This window comes from Panthera pardus, unplaced genomic scaffold, assembly GCF_024362965.1.
Source record: "Panthera pardus isolate Hobbes unplaced genomic scaffold, ASM2436296v1 HiC_scaffold_24, whole genome shotgun sequence".
Classification (NCBI taxonomy): domain Eukaryota; kingdom Metazoa; phylum Chordata; class Mammalia; order Carnivora; family Felidae; genus Panthera; species Panthera pardus.
The window spans coordinates 65,010,002-65,028,993 of record NW_026526810.1 but is presented as its reverse complement, the minus strand read 5'-3'; the positions used below and the strand labels follow the sequence as shown (position 1 = coordinate 65,028,993).

At 39.4% G+C, this 18,992-nt stretch overlaps 1 gene segment (V, D, J or C); it reads right to left on the bottom strand.

The window, feature by feature from the left end:
• Nucleotides 1-14,883: 14,883 nt before the first annotated feature.
• On the bottom strand, nt 14,884-15,515 carry LOC109255664 (T cell receptor alpha variable 9-2-like). The segment is given in 2 exon segments: nt 14,884-15,225; nt 15,349-15,515. Coding segments are annotated over 2 exon segments (381 nt in total).
• Nucleotides 15,516-18,992: the final 3,477 nt, after the last annotated feature.

Here is an 18,992-nt window from a genome sequence, read left to right as displayed (position 1 = left end):
TGGTACTGGTTTCCCAGATGCAGAGGGAAGTAAGAAATTCGGTCCTGGATACTTTTTGTGTTCACACGTCCTTTTGCTTGTCCTCCACCTTCCGAATCACACTGTCCGAACCTTCCTCAAAACTCTGCTAGAAGGAATTTGGGACAAACAGCATTAAACCTCTATTCAGATACACAGGGAGATTGCCAGATAGGTTGGGATGATGCTGGCTTCAAAATAAGCAGTATACCACATGGATTCAGCAAGTCATCATCCATAAGTTTTTACAAAGCATAATTTTAGGCCAGTGAAAACCTACAGGGGAAATATTTTGCATCTGGGGTCACACAAGAAGACTTGCACAACATGGAGGGAAGATACATAGTAAATTTGCATCTTTATGGCTTTATTAATGTATAATTTTCATAAAAATAAACTGTACAAATTTAAAGAAAACAATTCTATAGGATTTGACATACGTGTGTATTTGTGAAGCCATGACCAAAATGGAGGTAATGAACATATGCATCACCTCAAAATTTGCCTCATGTCTCTGTAATCCTTCTTTCAACCCTCTCCCTCCTGCATTCCAGGCAACACTTCTGTCATGAATCAGTTGGCATATTTCATAATACTGTATGAGTGGAATCACATGTACTCCTTTGTCTGGCTTCTTCTCAGCACAATTATTTTAATATTCTTCCACATAATTATTTTGAGATTCTTCCATGGTTATAACTGTCAGGAGGTTTTTGCTTTTTGTTGCTGTGTAGTATCCCATCACAGGCCTATGAAACAGTTTGTCTATTCACCTGCTGGCCTTCAGATTAGCTCCAGGGAAGCTGTTACAAATAAAGCTGCTATGAACCTTTGTGTATATGATTTTTTAATGTTATCTTTTAATTTATTTTTAGAGAGAGTGAGAGAATGAAAACACAGTGGTGTGGAGCATAAAGAGGTAGAGAGAGAAAATCCCAAGCAGGCTCCACACTCAGCATGCTGAGCCCAGCACAGGGCTCCATGTCACAACTGATAATGACCTGAGCGGAAATCAAGAGTCAGACACTCAACCGGCTGAGCCACCCAGGTGCCCTGTGTATATGATTTCTTATTGACATATGCTTTCGTTTCTCTTGGGTCAATAACAGGGAGTAGAATAGCTGGATTATATGGTAGGTGTATATTTGGCTTTGTTAAACCAATTTTTTCTAGTAGCTTCTTTGTAGATTCCCTTGCATTTTGTGCTCAGATGATTATTCTAATAAAGATAAATTCACTTCTTCCTTTCCAAACTGTATGTCTTTTGCTTCTTCCATGTTCCTTATTAAATTGGCTAGAACTTCTAGTTCAATATTAAATACAAGTGGTGAGAGCCAAACTTCTTCCCTTACTTCTGAAACTAAAGAGAAAGCATTTAGGTTTTCACCATCAAGTCTGACATTTGATGTAGGTTTTTTGTAGAGCCCCTTTTTTAGGTTGAGAAAATTCCCTTTACTTTCTAATTTGCTGTGGGGTTCAATCAGGAATTGATACGGATTTTATAAAAATGCTTTATCTGTACCTATTGAGATTACCCTCATAAATTGGTCATCTGCTACTTGTCAATCATCTTGGATACATTATTGATAAATTGTCACAACAAAATATTAAAGAAGATATCACTCTCCTGTTTTACAAACAATGAAACGAGGCTCAAAAGTACCAAAGTTCATGGCTGAGCTAACAGTTTTGAACACAGTGCTCGATGACAGCAAAAACCTGTTCCCTATTTTTGCCACTATAGATCGCTGTCACAGAAAATTTGAGAGAAACACGAGAGGGTGGCAAAATGACTTCTCCCTACGCCTTTCAAATATTTTAAGACGTTCTTTAACAGGTTCTTTATTGATGCAAGTGGAACTGATAAAGAAGAACTAAATGATTGCATATTTGGCTCTTTTACCAAAAAAGGAAAGAAACCCTGTTATAATAGATACCCAATCTGCTATAATAGATCTGTGTAGGGGCCTCACCATTCCATTCAGAGCAATTATTAGACATGTGATTGAAGCAGTGCACGGTAGCAAAGGTTTTGTGACCCACCAATATACGAGAGCATCCTTCATGACTAGTGATCACTCCCTTTCTCTGTTCCTTGAAACTTGCTTATGATAACACAGTCTAGAGTGTAGTTGTTCCAATTAACCAGTACACATGTTTCTGAAAAATGTTCAAATAAAATCGCCTTATGATCCAGCAATCCCACTTCTGGTATTTATTCAAAGATTCAAAGAATTTGGCTATAAACCCAAAATACTGAGCTGCTTATAAATTCACGTTTCCACCAAAAGGCGCAAGCGATCCCAAAGACCATCCACAGATGCATATGGATAAACAATATGTGGCAAGTACAGACACCGGTACATTACTCAACCTTAAAAAGGAAAAAAAAAATCTGACACAGGCTGCAAGGTGGATGAACCCTGAGGACATTATGTCTAACGAAATATCACAAAATGACCAATACTGCATAATTCCACTTCTATGAGGTATCTGAACTAGCCAAACCCATGGAAAGAGAAAGCAGAATGGTAGTTCCCAAGGACTGGAAGGATAGGGTAATGGAGAGCTATTGTTTAATGAATACAAACATTCAGTTCGTCACAATGAAAATTCTGGAATTGTGGAAATGAATGGTGGTGCTGGTTGAACAATAATGAAAATGTATTTAGTACCATAGAATTGTACACTTACAAATGGTTAAAACGGTAAAAATCTATGTTACAATGGTAAAACTCTTTAATGAAAAAAAAAAATGTAAGAGGTTCTTGTTAAGATTTCTACCCTACACATCCGTCATCCATTACCACTCGAATCTGAAGGCACTGGGGAAATAGGTTTAGAGGTGGAAGGAGGAAAATGGAGAGAATGAGGACTTTGGATTGTGAAACACTGATCAAACAAGCAAGGCTCAGAAGTGTGCAAACTGAGCCACGTGTTGGCAAAAAAAATGCTTGTGAAGGAGTGTTGAAGTGAAAGGCAGGAACCCAACAAGGAGGATAATTCACAGTCTGCCACTTCACAGGGTCCCCCAAAAGCCACTAACTACTGACCTTGTGGATAAGACTGTTGGGAAGCAGGTAAACCTCCAGAATGCAAATTGAGGACATTGATGCTAGCAGTGTTAATAAGATGGGATGAACAACAGTACAGACACATGTCACAGAGTAGGCACCTTGGAAATGCACGTAAGTACAGTTGACTCACAGTAAACAAACCTAATTAAACGAATTAATTCAATAGTACAAAACATCATAATATAAAGCAAAAAAGGAAAACCACAGAGACATTTCACAGCCTTCCTTATTCTAAACAATGCCTGAAACACAATATATACTCAGTACGTATTTACTGAACAAAATTGATATGAAAATCCAACACCTCATACACATTTCAGCTGATATTTGAGTCGCATGTTTACAAATTTCTTTAGCCAGTTCTTCTAGCTGAATATAATTACAAAATGGCAAATTGTTTATCGTGACTATTTTAGTGATCAATAAACACTTTCAACACAAATTTTCAGGGGTAAGGATGTTTTTGATGCACAATAATTCTTACCTAGAGAGTTATTTTCTTAGAGTCAGGTTTTCCCTCTAACCCTACACCTGAGCTGCCACAACCTTAGCCACTTCCTGTGTGGGTCAGCAATTTGCTTTGGACCCTACAGCAGGTGGATGTATCAATAAGAGCCCTGGGGTTTGGGTACCTCTCTCCAACACTCCTCTTACTGTAGACACCGTCAGTGCAGAGAAATACACTGGGGAGTCCTCCAGCTATGAAGCTGAGATGACAAGATATGGGATTTCCTGTCTTTGAAAATTCAATGACAAGCAAACTTCTGTGGCATTTTGTTGACTCTAAGAATCCTGACAAACAAGGAAAGTCATCTGCCCGCCGCTGGACTGCTTGTACCACAATAGACTATAACTTAGATCACCGGGGTCATATGTGCATTCCAGGATGACAGCCACCTTCTGCAGTAACATTGCTGGTTGGACTTGAGTTGCCTTCTGGGAAATACTGAATCCCGAAGGAAAAAACATGGAATCAGAGTAGGTGATGTGGCACAAAGAAATTCTATTTTACACATTACCTTCCCTCCTTCCCACAGTACCCACAAGACACTGCCTATCTCAGTATTTTAAGATCATAGAGGAGGCACATTTCCAAAGGGTCAGTCACTACCCAGCTACCTTCAGAAGACTGGACAGAAACATGTTTGAGATCTTCCACTAGATGGGAACTGTCTACTTCAATGTCAGGGCTGGGCACTGTGAGGGGAGCCTACCAGGTGAGGGAAGGATGGCTGGGTATCTTCTGCTGCCGCCCCAGAACAGGAAACAGGGGTTTCCTGGAGTAGCATGTTGTGTGGGTCACGTCACACTTCTCTCTGTACCAGCTGAGAGTCTCACTGCCCAAACATCCTTTCGCATTAAGCGACTCTTAACTTGGAAACAATTCCGTCTGAAAAAGAACTTATAAAATTTAACACTGAAATGAGGCTTGATGGTTTAACTGTGATATGTTCATTCATCATGTCTGTGATGAAAGTGGGTGGATGGCACTCACTTAAAAATACTACCTGTGATGGATTATGAAAACAACATAAGATTAAGAATCATGTATGTTCACACTATGTTCTATCACCTAACATAGAAATACATCATATTATGATAAGAAGACAAAGTGTTTAGACTAACCACTATGGCTCTTTCAGTCTACCTATTGTTATGTCAGTATATCTCTTCTCTATCAGTATCTGTTCATGGCCCTTTGGTGGGGACAAAAGCAGAAAGATCTGATGACTCTTTCCTGAAGAGTTTAGACTAAAGCCCTCAGACAATAGATCCTGTCATTGAGGTCTCTTCTCTTCACTGTAGTTTTGACAGCTCGGCTCTGTTCAAGAAGCACAGAATAGAATGCAAACTGGTGAGGCCACTCTGGAAAACAGTATGGAGGTTCCTCAAAAAATTAAAAATAGAACTACCCTATGACCCAGCAATTGCACTACTAGGTATTTATCCAATACTTAGTAGTAGTATTGGATACAGGAAGACTGACTCAAAGGGGCACATGCACCCCAATATTTATAACAGCAATATTGACAATTGCCAAAGTATGGAAAGAGCCCAAATGTCCATCGACAGATGAATGGATAAAGAAGATGTGGTGTGTATATATATATATATATATATATATATATATATATATATATATACTCAGCGATAAAAAAGAAGGAAATCATGTGGTTTGCAACAATGTGGATGGAACTAGAGTGTATTATGCTAAGCAAAATAAGTCTGTCAGAGAAAGATATCATACGGTATCACTATTATGTGGAATTTAAAATACAAAACAGATGAACATAGGGGAAGGGAAGCAAAAATAATATAAAAACAGAGAGGGATATAAACCATAAAAGATTTAAATACAGAGAACCAACTGAGGGCTGCTGGTGGGGTTTTGGGTGGGGGGCTAAAGGGGTAAGGGGCAGTAAGGAGGGCACGTGTTGGGATGAACACTGGGTGTTTTATGTAAGTGATGAATCACTAAATTCTAGTCATGAAATTATTATTACACTATTTGTTAACTAACTTGGATTAGCTTTAAAAAGAAAAAAAATATGTCTCCAAGAAGTCCATAGTGAAAAGTGGTCAAGAGAATGGATTTCGGTGTCAGATAAACCTGTGTCTGAGTTAAAAACAACAACAACAACAACAATTTCTCCTCCTATTATTCAACTCTAATACATTTCTCAATGAAGGAATCAAATGATCATGCTTCTGTCATTCAAGAAGTGTCCATATCCAGGATAAATCTTTTGGACACTCTTAGCCAGATTCTGAATTAATAGATTTTGTTTTTATTAACTTGTTTTATTTTTTTCTTTTAATTTACATCCAAATTAGTTAGAAGATAGTGCAACAATGATTTCAGGAGTAGATTCCTTAGTGCCCCTTACCCATTTAGCTCATCCCCCCTCCCTCAACACCTCCAGCAACCCTCAGTTTGTTCTCCATATTTATGAGTCTCTTCTGTTTTGTCCCCCTCCCTGTTTTCATGTTATTTTTGTTTCCCTTCCCTTATGTTCATCTGTTTTGTCTCTTAAAGTCCTCATATGAGTGAAGTCATATGACTTTTGTCTTTCTCTGACTAATTTCACTTAGCATAATACTCTCCAGGTCCATCCACGTAGTTGCAAATGGCAAGATTTCATTCTTTTTGATTACCGAGTAATACTCCGTTGTATATATATACCACATCTTCTTTAACCATTCATCCATCGATGGACATTTGGGCTCTTTCCACACTTTGGCTATTGTTGATAGTGCTGCTATAAACATGGGGGTGCATGTGTCCTTTCGAAACAGCACACCTGTATCCCGTGGATAAATGCCTAGTAGTGTAATTGCTGGGTTGTAGGGTAGATCTATTTTTAGTTTTTTGAGGAACCTCCATACTGTTTTCCAGAGTGGCTGCACTAGCTTGCATTCCCACCAGCAGTACAAAAGAGATCCTCTTTCTCCGCATCCTCTTCAACATCTGTTGTTGCCTGAGTTGTTGATGTTAGCCATTCTGACAGGTGTAAGGTGGTATCTCCTTGTGGTTTTGATTTGTATTTCCCTGATGATGAGTGATGTGGAGCATTTTTTCATGTGTCAGTTGGCCATATGGATGTCTTCTTTCGAGAAGTCTCTATTCGTGTCTTTTGCCCATTTCTTCACGGGATTATTTGGTTTTTGGGTGTTGAGTTTGATCAGTTCTTTATAGATTTTGGATACTAACCCTTTATCTGATATGTCGTTTGCAAATATCTTCTCCCATTCTGTCGGTTGCCTTTTAGTTTTGCTGATTGTTTCCTTCACTGTGCAGAATATTTTTATTTTGATGAGGTCCCAGTAGTTCATTTTTGCTTTTGTTTCCCTTGCCTCTGGAGACATGTTGAGTAAGAAGTTGCTGCGGGCAAGATCAAAGAGGTTTTTGCCTGCTTTCTCCTCGAGGATTTTGATGGCTTCCTGTCTTACATTGAGGTCTTTCATCCACTTTGAGTTTATGGGTATGGTGTAAGAAAGTGGTCCAGGTTCATTCTTCTGCATGTCACTGTCCAGTTTTCCCAGCACCACATGCTAAAGAGACTGTATTTATTCCATTGGATATCCTTTCCTGCTTTGTCAAAGATTAGTTGCCCATATGTTTGTGGGTCCATTTCTGGATTCTCTATTCTGTTCTATTGATCTGAGTGTCTGTTCTTGTGCCAGAATCATACTGTCTTGATGATTACAACTTTGTAGTATAGCTTGAGGTCTGGGATTGTGATGCCTCCGGCTTTGGTTTTCTTTTTCAAGATTGCTTTAGCTATTCGGAGTCTTTTCTTTTTCCATACAAATTTTAGGATTGTTTGTTCTAGCTCTGTGAAGAATGCTGGTGTTATTTTGATAGGGATTGCGCTGAATATCAATTCAGTTTGCTTTGGGTAGTATCGACATTTTAACAATATTTGTTCTTCTTATCCAGGAGCATGGAATCTTTTTCCATTTTTTGGTGTCTTCTTCAATTTCTTTCATCAGCGTTCTATAGTTTTCAGTGTATAGATATTTCACCTCTTTGGTTAGATTTATTCCTAGCTATTTTATGGCTTTTTGTGCAACTGTAAATGGGATCGATTCCTTCATTTCTCTTTCTGTTGCTTGTTGGTGGATAGAAAAGCAACCAGTTTCTTTGCGTTGCTTTTATACCCTGCAACTTTGCTGAATTCATGAATCAGTTCTAGCAGTTTTCTGCTGGAAATTTTAGGGTTTTCCATGTAGCATGTCATGTCATCTGCAAGAGTGACAGTTTGACCTCCTTCTGGCCAATTTGGATGCCTTTTATTTCTTTGTGTTGTCTGATTGCAGAGGCTAAGACTTCCAATACTATGTTGAATAACAGTGGCAAGAGTGGACATCCCTGTCTTGTTCCTGACCTTGGGGGGAAAGCTCTCAGTTTTTCCCCATTGAGGATGATATTAGCATTGGGTCGTTCATATATGGCTTTTATGATCTCGAGGTATGATCCTTCTATCCCTACTGTCTTGAGGGTTTTTAACAAGAAAGGATGCTGTATTTTGTCAAATGCTTTCTCTGCATCTATTCAGAGGATCATATGGTTCCTGTCCTTTCTTTTATTGATGTGATGAATCACGTTAATTGTTTTCTGGATATTGAACCACCCCTGCCTGCATCCCAAGTATAAATCCTGCTTGGTCGTGGTGAATAATTTTTTTAATGTATTGTTGGATCCGGTTGGCTAATATCTTGTTGAGGATTTTTGCATCCATGTTCATCAGGGAAATTGGTCTATAGTTCTCCCTTTTAGTGGGGTCTCGGTCTGATTTGGGAATCAGGGTAATGCTAGCTTCATAGAAAGGGTTTGGAAGTTTTCCTTCCATTTCTATTTTTTGGAACAGTTTCAAGAGAATAGGTGTTAACTCCTCCTTAAATGTTTGGTAGAATTCCCCTGGAAAGCCATCTGGCCCTGGACTCTTGCTTTTTGGCAGACTTTTGATGACTAATTTGATTTCCTTACTGGTTATGGGTCTGTTCAAATTTTCTATTTCTTCCTGTTTCAGTTTTGGTAGTGTATATGTTTCTAGGAATTTGTCCATTTCTTCCAGATTGCCCATTTTATTGGCATATAATTGCTCATAATATTCTCTTATTATTTTTTTCTTATGTTTTTATTAAAGAAAACATATGTGTTCTTTAATATGTATTTATTAAGTATTTTTAATATGTAATTTAATTTAAATTTAATAATTTAATATGTATTTATTATGTATTTATTAAGAAAACATTAAAAAAATAATTATGTTTTTATTTCTGTTGTATTGGTTGTGATCTCTCCTCTTTCATCTTGATTTTATTTTTTTGGGTCCTTTCCTTTTTCTTCTTGACCAAACTGGCTAGTGGTTTATCAATTTTGTTAATTCTTTCCAAGAACCAGCTTCTGGTTTCATTGATCTGTTCTACTGGGGTTTTTTTTGGTTTTTTTTTTTGGTTTCAATAGCATTAATTTCTGCTCTAATCTTTATTATTTCCTATCTTCTGCTGGTTTTGGATTTTATTTGCTGTTCTTTTTCCAGCTCCTTAAGGTGTAAGGTTAGGTTTTGTATCTGAGATCTCTCTTCCTTCTTTAGGAAGGCCTGGATTGCTGTGTACTTTCCTCTTATGACTGCCTTTGCTGCATCCCAGAGGTTTTGAGGTGTGGTGTTATCATTTTCATTGACTTCCATCTGCTTTTTAATTTCCTCTTTAACTGCTTGGTTAGTGCATTCATACTTTGTTTTATTTAAAAAAATTTTTTTTTAACGTTTACTTATTTTTGAGACAGAGAGAGACAGAGCATGAATGGGGGAAGGGCAGAGAGATAGGGAGACACAGAATCGGAAGCAGGCTCCAGGCTCAGAGCCATCAGCCCAGAGCCCGACGCAGGGCTCGAATTCATGGACCGCGAGATCGTGACCTGAACTGAAGTCGGACGCTTAACTGACTGAGCCACCCAGGCACCCCACGCATTCCTTCTTTTGTAGGATGTTCTTCAGTCTCCAAGTATTTGTTTCCTTTCCAAATTTTTTCTTGTGGTTGATTTTGAGTTCCATAGCATTGTGGTCTGAAAATATGTACATATGATCTTGATCTTTTTGTACTTACTTAGGGCTGATTTGTGTCCCAGTATATGGTCTAATCTGGAGAACGTTCCATGTGCACTGGAGAAGAATGTATATTCTGCTGCTTCAGGATGAAATGTTCTGAATATATCTGTTAAGTCCATCTGGTCCAATGTGTCATTCAAAGCCATTGTTTCCTTGTTGATTTTTTGATTAGAGATCTGTCCATTGATGTGAGTGGGGTGTTGAAGTCTCCTACTATTATGGTACTACTATCTATTAGTTTCTTATGTTTGTGATTAATCGATTTATATATTTGGGTGCTTTTACATTTGGTGCATAAATGTTTACAATTGTTAGGTCTTCTTGGTGAATAGACCCCTTGATCATGATATAATGCCCTTCTGCATCTCTTGATATAGTCTTTATTTTAAAGTCTAGATTGTCTGATATAAGTATGGCTACTCCGGCTTTCTTTTGTTGACCATTCGCATGATAGATGGTTCTCCATCCCCTTATTTTCAATCTGTAGGTGTCTTTAGGTCTAAAGTGGGTCTCTTGTAAACAGCATATCGATGGGTCTTGTTTTCTTATCCATTCTATTACCCTAGGTCTTTTGATTGGAGCATTGAGTTCATTGACGTTTAGAGTGAGTACTGAAAGATATGAATTTATTGCCATTATGATGCTTGTAGAGTTGGAGTTTCTGGTGGTGTTCTCTGGTCCTTTCTAATCTTTTGTTGCTTTTGGTATTTATTTATTTATATACATAACTTTTCATCTTTTGTCCCCTCAGAGAGTCCCCTTTAATATTTCTTGCAGGGCTGGTTTAGTGGTCACAAACTCCTTTAATTTTTGTTTGTCAGGGAAACTTTTTATCTCTCCTTCTATTTTGATTGACAGCCTTGCTGGATAAAGAATTCTTGGCTGCATATTTTTCTGATTCACCACACTGAATATACCCTGCCACTCCTTTCTGGCCTGCCAGGTTTCTGTGGATAGGTCTGCTGCAAACATGATCCGTCTTCCCTTGTAGGTTAGGGACTTCTTTTCCCTTGCTGCTTTCATGATTCTCTCCTTGCCTAAGTATTTTGTGAATTCGACTATGATATGCCTTGTTGGTGGTCAGTTTTTGTTGAATCTAATGGCAGTCCTCTGTGCTGCCTGGATTTTGATGTCTGTGTCTTTTCCCAGGTTAGGAAAGTTTTCTGCTCTAATTTGCTCACATAACCCTTCTACCCCTATTTCTCTCTCTTCCTCCTCTGGGAACCCTATGATTCTGATGTTGTTCCTTTTTAAAGAGTCCCTGATTTCTCTAATTCTTAAATCGTGCTCTTTTGCCTTCATCTCCCTCTCTTTCTCTGCTTCATTATTCTCTATAAGTTTGTCCTCTATATCGCTGATTTTCTGTTCTGCCTCGTCCATCCTTGCACCGCTGCATCCATCCATGATTGCAGTTCAGTTATAACATTTTTAATTTCATTCTGGCTATTTTTTACTTCTTTTATCTCTGCAGAAAGGGATTCTAATCTATTTTCGACTCCAGCTAGTATTCTTATTACTGTGATTCTAAATTCTGTTTCAGGCATCTTGCTGTATCTGTTGGTTAAATCCCTGGCTGTCGTTTCTTCATGCTCTTTTTTTTGGGGTGAATTCCTTCGTTTCATCATTTTGAAGGGAGAAAAGGAATTAATGAGGTAGAAAAATTAAGATTAAAAAATAAAATTAAAAAAATATTAAAATTAAGAAATTAAAATCACACACACACAAAAATCGAATAAATGATGCTAGATCCTAGGTGTGTTTTGGTCTGGGTGTTGAAAGTGGTTTGACAGATTAGAGAAAAAAAAAGCGAGGAAAGAAAAAAAAGGAAATTGTTTGAGAAATTGAAAAAATGAATACACTGAAGTAGAGTAAAATGAGATGATGGAAGTAAAATAGATTTTAAAAAAATTTACACAAAAGTAAAGAATATAGTAGGAAAAAAATTAAAGATAAATATTTCTAATAAAAATTAAAAATAAAAATGAATTATTTTTCTCTTTCTGTATTCAAGAAAAAGAAAAGAAATGAAAAAGAGAGAAAAAAAGAAATCATTTGAAAATTTGAAAAAGTGAATACACTGTAGTAGACTAAAATAACATGATGGAAGTAAAATAGAACTTGAAAAATTTACATAAAAGCAAAGAATATAGTAAAAAATTTTTAAAGAAAAATATTTTTAATATAAATTCAAAGTAAAAATGAAGTTTTTCACTTTCTGCATTCACAAAAAAGGAAAGAAACGAAAAAGAGAAAAAAGAAAAAAGAAAACAAGAAATTTGTTTGAAAATTTGAAAAGGTGATTACACTGAAGTAGACTAAAATAGAATGATGGAAGTAAGAATTTGAAAAAATTTACACAAAAGTAAAAAATATAATAAAATTTTAAGAAAAATATTTTTAATAAAAATCAAAAATAAAAATGAATTTTTTCTCTTTCTGTATTCAAGAAAAAGAATAGTGTGAAAGAGAAAAAGAAAGAAAGAAAATTGAATAGATGGACCTGCCTACAGATTGAAATAAGACTGAAATTGCTTCCTTTTCCCCTAGAAGTCAGACAATATAGCTTTATGGTCCATAAACTCAGTAGGCGGTAAGACTTGTGTTCTTGAAGAGCGAGGTTGGCCCAGTTGGGCGGTACTCAGTGTAACAGCTCCGTTCTCCACTAGATGGCGCCACTAGCCTACTGGTATGGATTGTTGCAGCGCTCGTAGGTGCGTACGCGCATGCGCAGGAACAGTGAAAATGGAGTCACCCTACTCTCCACTTTCTAGTATGGGAACTCCGTTCTCTCCAATCAGCAATCGAGCACCCATCCTCTGTCTTTAGCTTTCATCCACTCCCGCTTTTCCACTCTCCGTGACCAGGCCCCAGGCGGTACCTCTCTCCCGAGTTTTGTCTCAGATGCGGTTATTTTACCCGGCCCCTTACTTCTGAAGTACTGTGGCTTTGACCAGTTCCACCCCTCTGTGGGAGGGTCTCACCGAGCAATGTCCAAATGTCGGATGCACCAGGAACGCTTGCTGGACCCTGCTGCTGCCGGTGCCCCAAGACTGCAGCCAGGTGCCAGCCCGCCCCAGAAAAAGTTCGCGAGATAGTGTAGCAGCAGCTTTTCAGGGACCATGGAAAATTGCAACACACATCTGGCACCAGGCTTCACCCTTAACGACCTTGTTCCAGCACCAGCGAATGTGGCCGTTCTCTGGGTCTGCTGGGACCAGGTGGCTTCAACCGTCTCTACCAAACCGTCTCTTCCTTCCAGCAGTGGAACCGCTTTTCCCCGTGTGGCCCGCGAGAACCTCCCGGACCCCACTCTGTTCCTGGGGATTCGCCCTTCCCACCAGAGCACCACCAGGTATGGAGATGCGGAGTTGCAGCCTTTGCGCTCCCCTTGTTTACAGTCTTAATGGCATTTAAACCCTCTCCTTTCTCCTTTCTCCCTTTTTAGTTTAGTCCCTGCAGCTCTTTCCAATTTCCCACTTTTGGGGAGGGGTGCTTTCCCCGTATTCTCCCCCTCTCCCTAGTCTCTGTCCTCTCTCCACCTGCAAAGGCAGCAACCTGTCCACCGCCAGCTTCTCTCTCGCCGAGTTCACCTCTACGCACCACGTACCTGCTGAATTCTGTGGTTCAGGTTGTGCAGATTGTTGTGTTAATCCTCAGATCAGTTTTCTAGGTGTGCAGGATGGTTTAACGTTGTTCTGGCTGTATTTCGTGGATGTGAGACACACAAAAAACTTTCATGCTGTTCCACCATCTTGGCTCCCTCTGAATTAATAGATTTTTAATAACTTTTAAAAAAAGCGTCGAAAAATGATGTAGTCAGTGTCAGTCAATATGTTTTTACTGTAGATCAACAGTTTCCAAATACTATGAAGCAAATGAGGTTTCTTACTTTCCTAACTTTTCTTAACCCTTTCATACATCCTATTAGAAAGGGACAGCAGGGGCATCTGGGTGGTTGACTTGGTTAAGTGTCTGGCTCCTGATCATGGCTCAGGTCATGATATCACAGTTTGCGGGATGGAGCCCTGAGTCGGACTCTGTGCTGGCAGAGTGAAGCCTGCTTGGGATTCTCTGCTTGGGATTCTCACTGGAATTCCCTCTGTCTGCCCCAAACTGCACACACACATTCTCTCTCTGTCTCTCTCTCTCTCTCTCAATAAATAAACTTTAAAAAAGTTCAAAACTTAAAAAAGACTTGCATTTATACTATTTCTGAAACTTTTTTGTTATAAACCAAGTCTCTGGGGACGCCTGGGTGGTTTCATCAGTTAAGCCTTTGACTCTTGATTTCATCTCAGGTCATGATCTCACAGTTCGTGACTTCCAGCCCCTCGTTGGGCTCTGTGCTGACAGCATGGAGGCTGCTTGGGATTTTCTCTTTCCCTCTGTCAGGTCTCTGCCCTTCCATATCTCTCTCTCTCTCTCTCTCTCTCTCTCTCTCTCTCTCTCTCTCAAAATAAGTCAATAAACTTCAAAAGAAAAAGAAAAATCAGACCAAAACCATTTTCTCTCACTGTAATTCCTGGGCACTGAAAATCATCTCACTTATTACTGTATGAAAGCCAAATGATCTACCTAACTGGTCTGGACAGGAGTCATTTCCTCAGTTATGTTTTTGCCCCCTCTCTTCATTTTGAATATCAGCCTCTGTCTACTGTCTAGAAAAGAAACCTGGACTGAGGTTCCTTGTCTCTCTTTTCATTGTCACTTCCATATGTTCCCCTCCTTTCTTCCCTCCCCTTCTTTCTCTATTCAAACCTGGTTTGGGGCTGCAGCTCTCCCATCACCTCTCCTGCCCATCCTCTGTCAGGAAGACATGGGACGGACACCACCTTCTTGGGCACACCCTGGCTCTCTCAGTGTGTCATTGGACAAAGCAATACCCACCAGGGGGGCCTCAGCAGCTTGTGGGGCTGGACTTTCACTGCAGGGTGAGCAAGACACCACTTCAATGTTATGTGGTTTCACCTTGAAATTACTTAGGTCCTGGCTTAGGAACTACTGGAATTTCTCATTGCACTAATGAACAGCTGGGTTTGGGGAATGTTCCTTCTGGTTCCCATGCTCTAGCCATTTGTATGACTTTTGTATCAAGCAGACACTGAGGGGCAAACCATCATACACTGTGCTGGAACCAAAGTAGATCAGAGACATTCAGCATCTGGGCCCCTGTTCTGCTCAGAGTTTGCGCTCAGCTCCCCCTGCAGTCCCTGTCACTGTGTCACTCAGGGCACAGTAGTACACAGCTGAATCTGACGCTTGCACTGAGGACTTCTCCAAGTGGAAGGATTTGGATTTTCCGTCGTAGGTGGCTTCAAAACCTTTGTGACTTCCCTTCTCCTTGTCCCTGAAGGCTTTCAGGAGGAGCTGTGGACCTTCTCCAGGATACTGGACATACCAGAAAAGAGTGGGGGACACTGCTGTTGAATAAGTACAGTTTATAGTCAGGGACTCCCCTTCAGAGAGGGTCACTGGGCCTTCCATCTGGGTCACTGAGTCTCCATGGGTTCGTCCTGGGGAAAAAGAAAAGAGACCTGTGTTACCTTGGACATATACGTCCTGGATAAATTTATACTTACATGTTTTGCTGACAGAACAGAAGAAAGAATCCAAATTTTAAGAGGCATTTTACTTACCAAGCATCAAGAGTACCACAGTCACGAAGCCTGGAGAAGAGTTCATCTCTAGAGTGTCACCTAGCTAATGTGCTTCATTCGTAGCAGGAAGAAGCATTGGAGAGACAGAGCAATGATCAGTGGAAGCCCACATTTCTCAGGAAAGGTGTTTGTGTTAGGAAGCTGCACCCCCTGCTGGACGGGGACTGAAATGCATTAATGTCTACCTGACCTGGAAGTTCCTTAACCCAGCATCCTAGGATATTTCTGTAGCTATTTTCTTGAGCATTTTAAGAGAGCTTTTTATATTTTCATATACCCATTCAGAGTCAGCCTGTAATCCAGTAGAATGTCAGAAAGAGGTTTTGAATTGATACCAGAGGAGGTAATAAATAGTCAATTCACTGTTGACTCATGTAGAACAGAGACTTCCTTCATTCCATCCATGCTCACTACATATTTGTTAAATGACACAAAAATAATAAGTAAAAAGCCTTTGAATGAGGACTCACTCTGACTAGAATACAGTATTTCCTTAGTCCTAAATTATACCAATTGTAAGGAATGCAATCTTTTTAATAAAAGCTTTTTAGGAATAAAAAATCATACTATCTTGTCAATAGTCAAATATCCTTGCACTCAAAATCATTTAAAAAGTGAAAAATATGAATCCTAGTCAGAAAAATATCATAATTGCAGTTATCTATCCCTATAAAAATTATCTGAGATCAATGCCTTATTTCACCATTTCAATGACTCCAACATAACGTAACCAGCATATGTGAATGAAGCAGCAAGTACTAATCTTATACACTTAGTGGCCATATAACCTCAAGTATGCTTTCCACTGTTGTCTGTGTGTATCATTTTGTTGTGAAACTTTAATCAAGTGTATTTCTTCCACAAGGTAGGTAACCCTGAAGATGTGATTTTGCATCAAAACCCTGGAGCATAGTTTAGGATTTTCCTCTTCCCAGATTTTCAAATTATCAAAGACATAACAGCTGATATTCATACAATAGCTGATAGAAACAATGTGCCACTGATTTAAAACTATAGATTCTACGATCCCACCACTAACTCCATGACTCCTTTTTTGCAGGATTGAGACCCACAAGTTTGTAATTTTTAAAGCTTCCCACCAGTTATGTTGCAGCTGGTCCCATACCAGTTTACAAGATTTATTTTGTGGTAACTGCCCTCAGGCCAACAGGGTGGTCAAAGATCAAAGAGAAAGCTCTGGGGTCAGCATGGGAAAATGCCCCCAAGGCTATACAAATTTTTACAAACTGTTTTTTTCTATGATGTACCAAAGGCAAAACAAACACTTCTTCAGCTCCCATTTTAGGACTGTTCATTTTATAAAATAAAACAGAAACCTCTGAGGATTATCAGGGAAACTTCCGGAAAGGGACACATCTTCTATAAAGCCCTGTAAACATTTATCTCCAGATACATAGATGGAAGCTTAGCTCAGGCTGTTTTCTGGAGCCACTCTCCATAGATTCACATCAAGGAGCTTCATGAGTCCAAAGACAACATAGGAATGGTTTCCCAGACAGAGGGAAGTAAGGAATTCAAGCCTGGCTACTGTTTGAATTCACACGTTCCTTCCCTTCTCCTCTGCCTTCCAAATCACATTGTCAGAACCTGCCTCAAAACTATGCTGGAAGGAATTTGAGACAAGCACCTATCAACTTCTATTCAGATATGCAGGGAGGATGCCAGATAGGCTGGGATGATGCTGGTTTGAAAATAAAGAGTATAGCACATGGATGAAGAAAGTCATTATCTACCTTTAAAAAAAAAAAAAAGCAGTTTTAGGCTGCCGGAGTCCAGCTCCAGCGGGTCCAGGGGTTCCCAAAGGATGGACGGCATTGGTGAAAATAAAACAAAACTAAAATAAAAAACAAAAATAAAAATGGACACAGACAACAGCAGTGTGTTGAACTGGCCGATTTATTGTAGCAAACGTGGCATTATATATGCTAGTGATTTCCTTATAACATACGTCATCTATGTTTTCTAACATTACCTAATTTTGAAGATGTTCCTATGTGTAATCAACCTTTAAGAAATAACATGATGATTATCCCCTAATTTTCCCGCATACCCTTGGATTATTGATTAATTTCTTACATTATTCCATTATGCATCTGCATTTATCTATAATCTACAAAGCATTTGCTTTGCTGTTCTCATGAAAGGCCCTCCTCTTCTCAACACCTTAAGAGGAACAGTTACAGGGACATGACCTCCTAACCACATGAAGCTAGAAGAACAATGTGTTTGCCTCAGTCTGGGGTGCCAGAAAGGGGCCAAAAAGGCCTTAGAAACCCATGCCTCACATATTCTCAGAGAGACAATGCACCTAGGAACCAATGAACCATTCTGTAGCTTAACCGACTAGGTCCAGTCATCATCTGGAATGCCTCTGGGGGGCCAGGTGGGCCTAGGGGTTAAAGTCACCTGTGCCCAGAGATACACTCCTTAGTTGCCCGAGTGAGGCTTTCAGATCCATATGTCTCTCCTTTATCAGCCTCCTTTGCTAGCAAATGCATGAGGCTATCCTTCCTGCAAGTAGAGGAGTCTCCATAGGGGATGGCAAGGGCTAAACGTAAGGCCGGAAGGCCATACAATTTCTTGCGGAACCTTATTTCTTTCCTAATGGTTTTTCTCCCAGGGGGTCTGCCGGGGGCAATTCCCCAACAGACAATACCCCAGGTACTTGATTAAGGCCAAATTACTAAAAGCAGGAGTAGAAGAAGCTTCACTGTCGCTGGGCCGCCCTGCATTCACCAATCCGTCCACAGCCCGGGCCCTGCCACTCAGGCTGGGATAGCTCGGCTTCCAGCATTAGGCCATCAAAAACCTAGAGGAAAAGTATTTTGCATCTTGACTGACACCAGAAGACTTGTACAACACTGAAAAAGGACATCTGTTCAGTTTGGATTTTTAATGGATTTATTGATGTATAACTGACATAAAAAATAAACCACATCAATTTAAAGTGAACAATGTTATAGGACTTAAGATATTATATATACATATACCTGTGAAGCCATCACCACAATTGAGGACATATGTATCACCCCAAAAGTTTCCTCATCTCTCTTTGTAATCCGTCTCCCTCTCCCACCCCCATTTCAGGCAACATTTCTGTCATGAATCATTTTGCATAATTTATAATTTTGTATAAATGGAATCATACATACTCTTTTGTCTGCCTTCTTCTCGGCATAGTTATTTTGAAATTTTTCCATGGCTATAAGTATCAAAAGTTGGTTCCTTTTTGTTGCTGAGTAGTATTCTATTACAGAGATATAAAAACTTGTTCATATATTCACCTGTTGGTGTACATTTCTGTTAGTCCCATTTCGGAGCTGTTAAAAGTAAAGCTGTTATAGACTCATAAATGCAAAGAAGAAATTGATGGTTGCCAAAGGGGAGGGGGCTGGGCATGGGCCAAATGAGTGAAGATGAGCAGAAGATACAGGCCTCCAGTTATCGAATGAACAAGCCACAATAATAAAAGCACAGCATAAGGAATAGAGTCAATGGTATGGTGACAGATGGTAGCTACACTTGTGGTGAGCACAGCACAATGTTTAAACTTGTCAAATCACTATGTTGTATGCCTGAAACTAATGTAACGTGTCAACTAT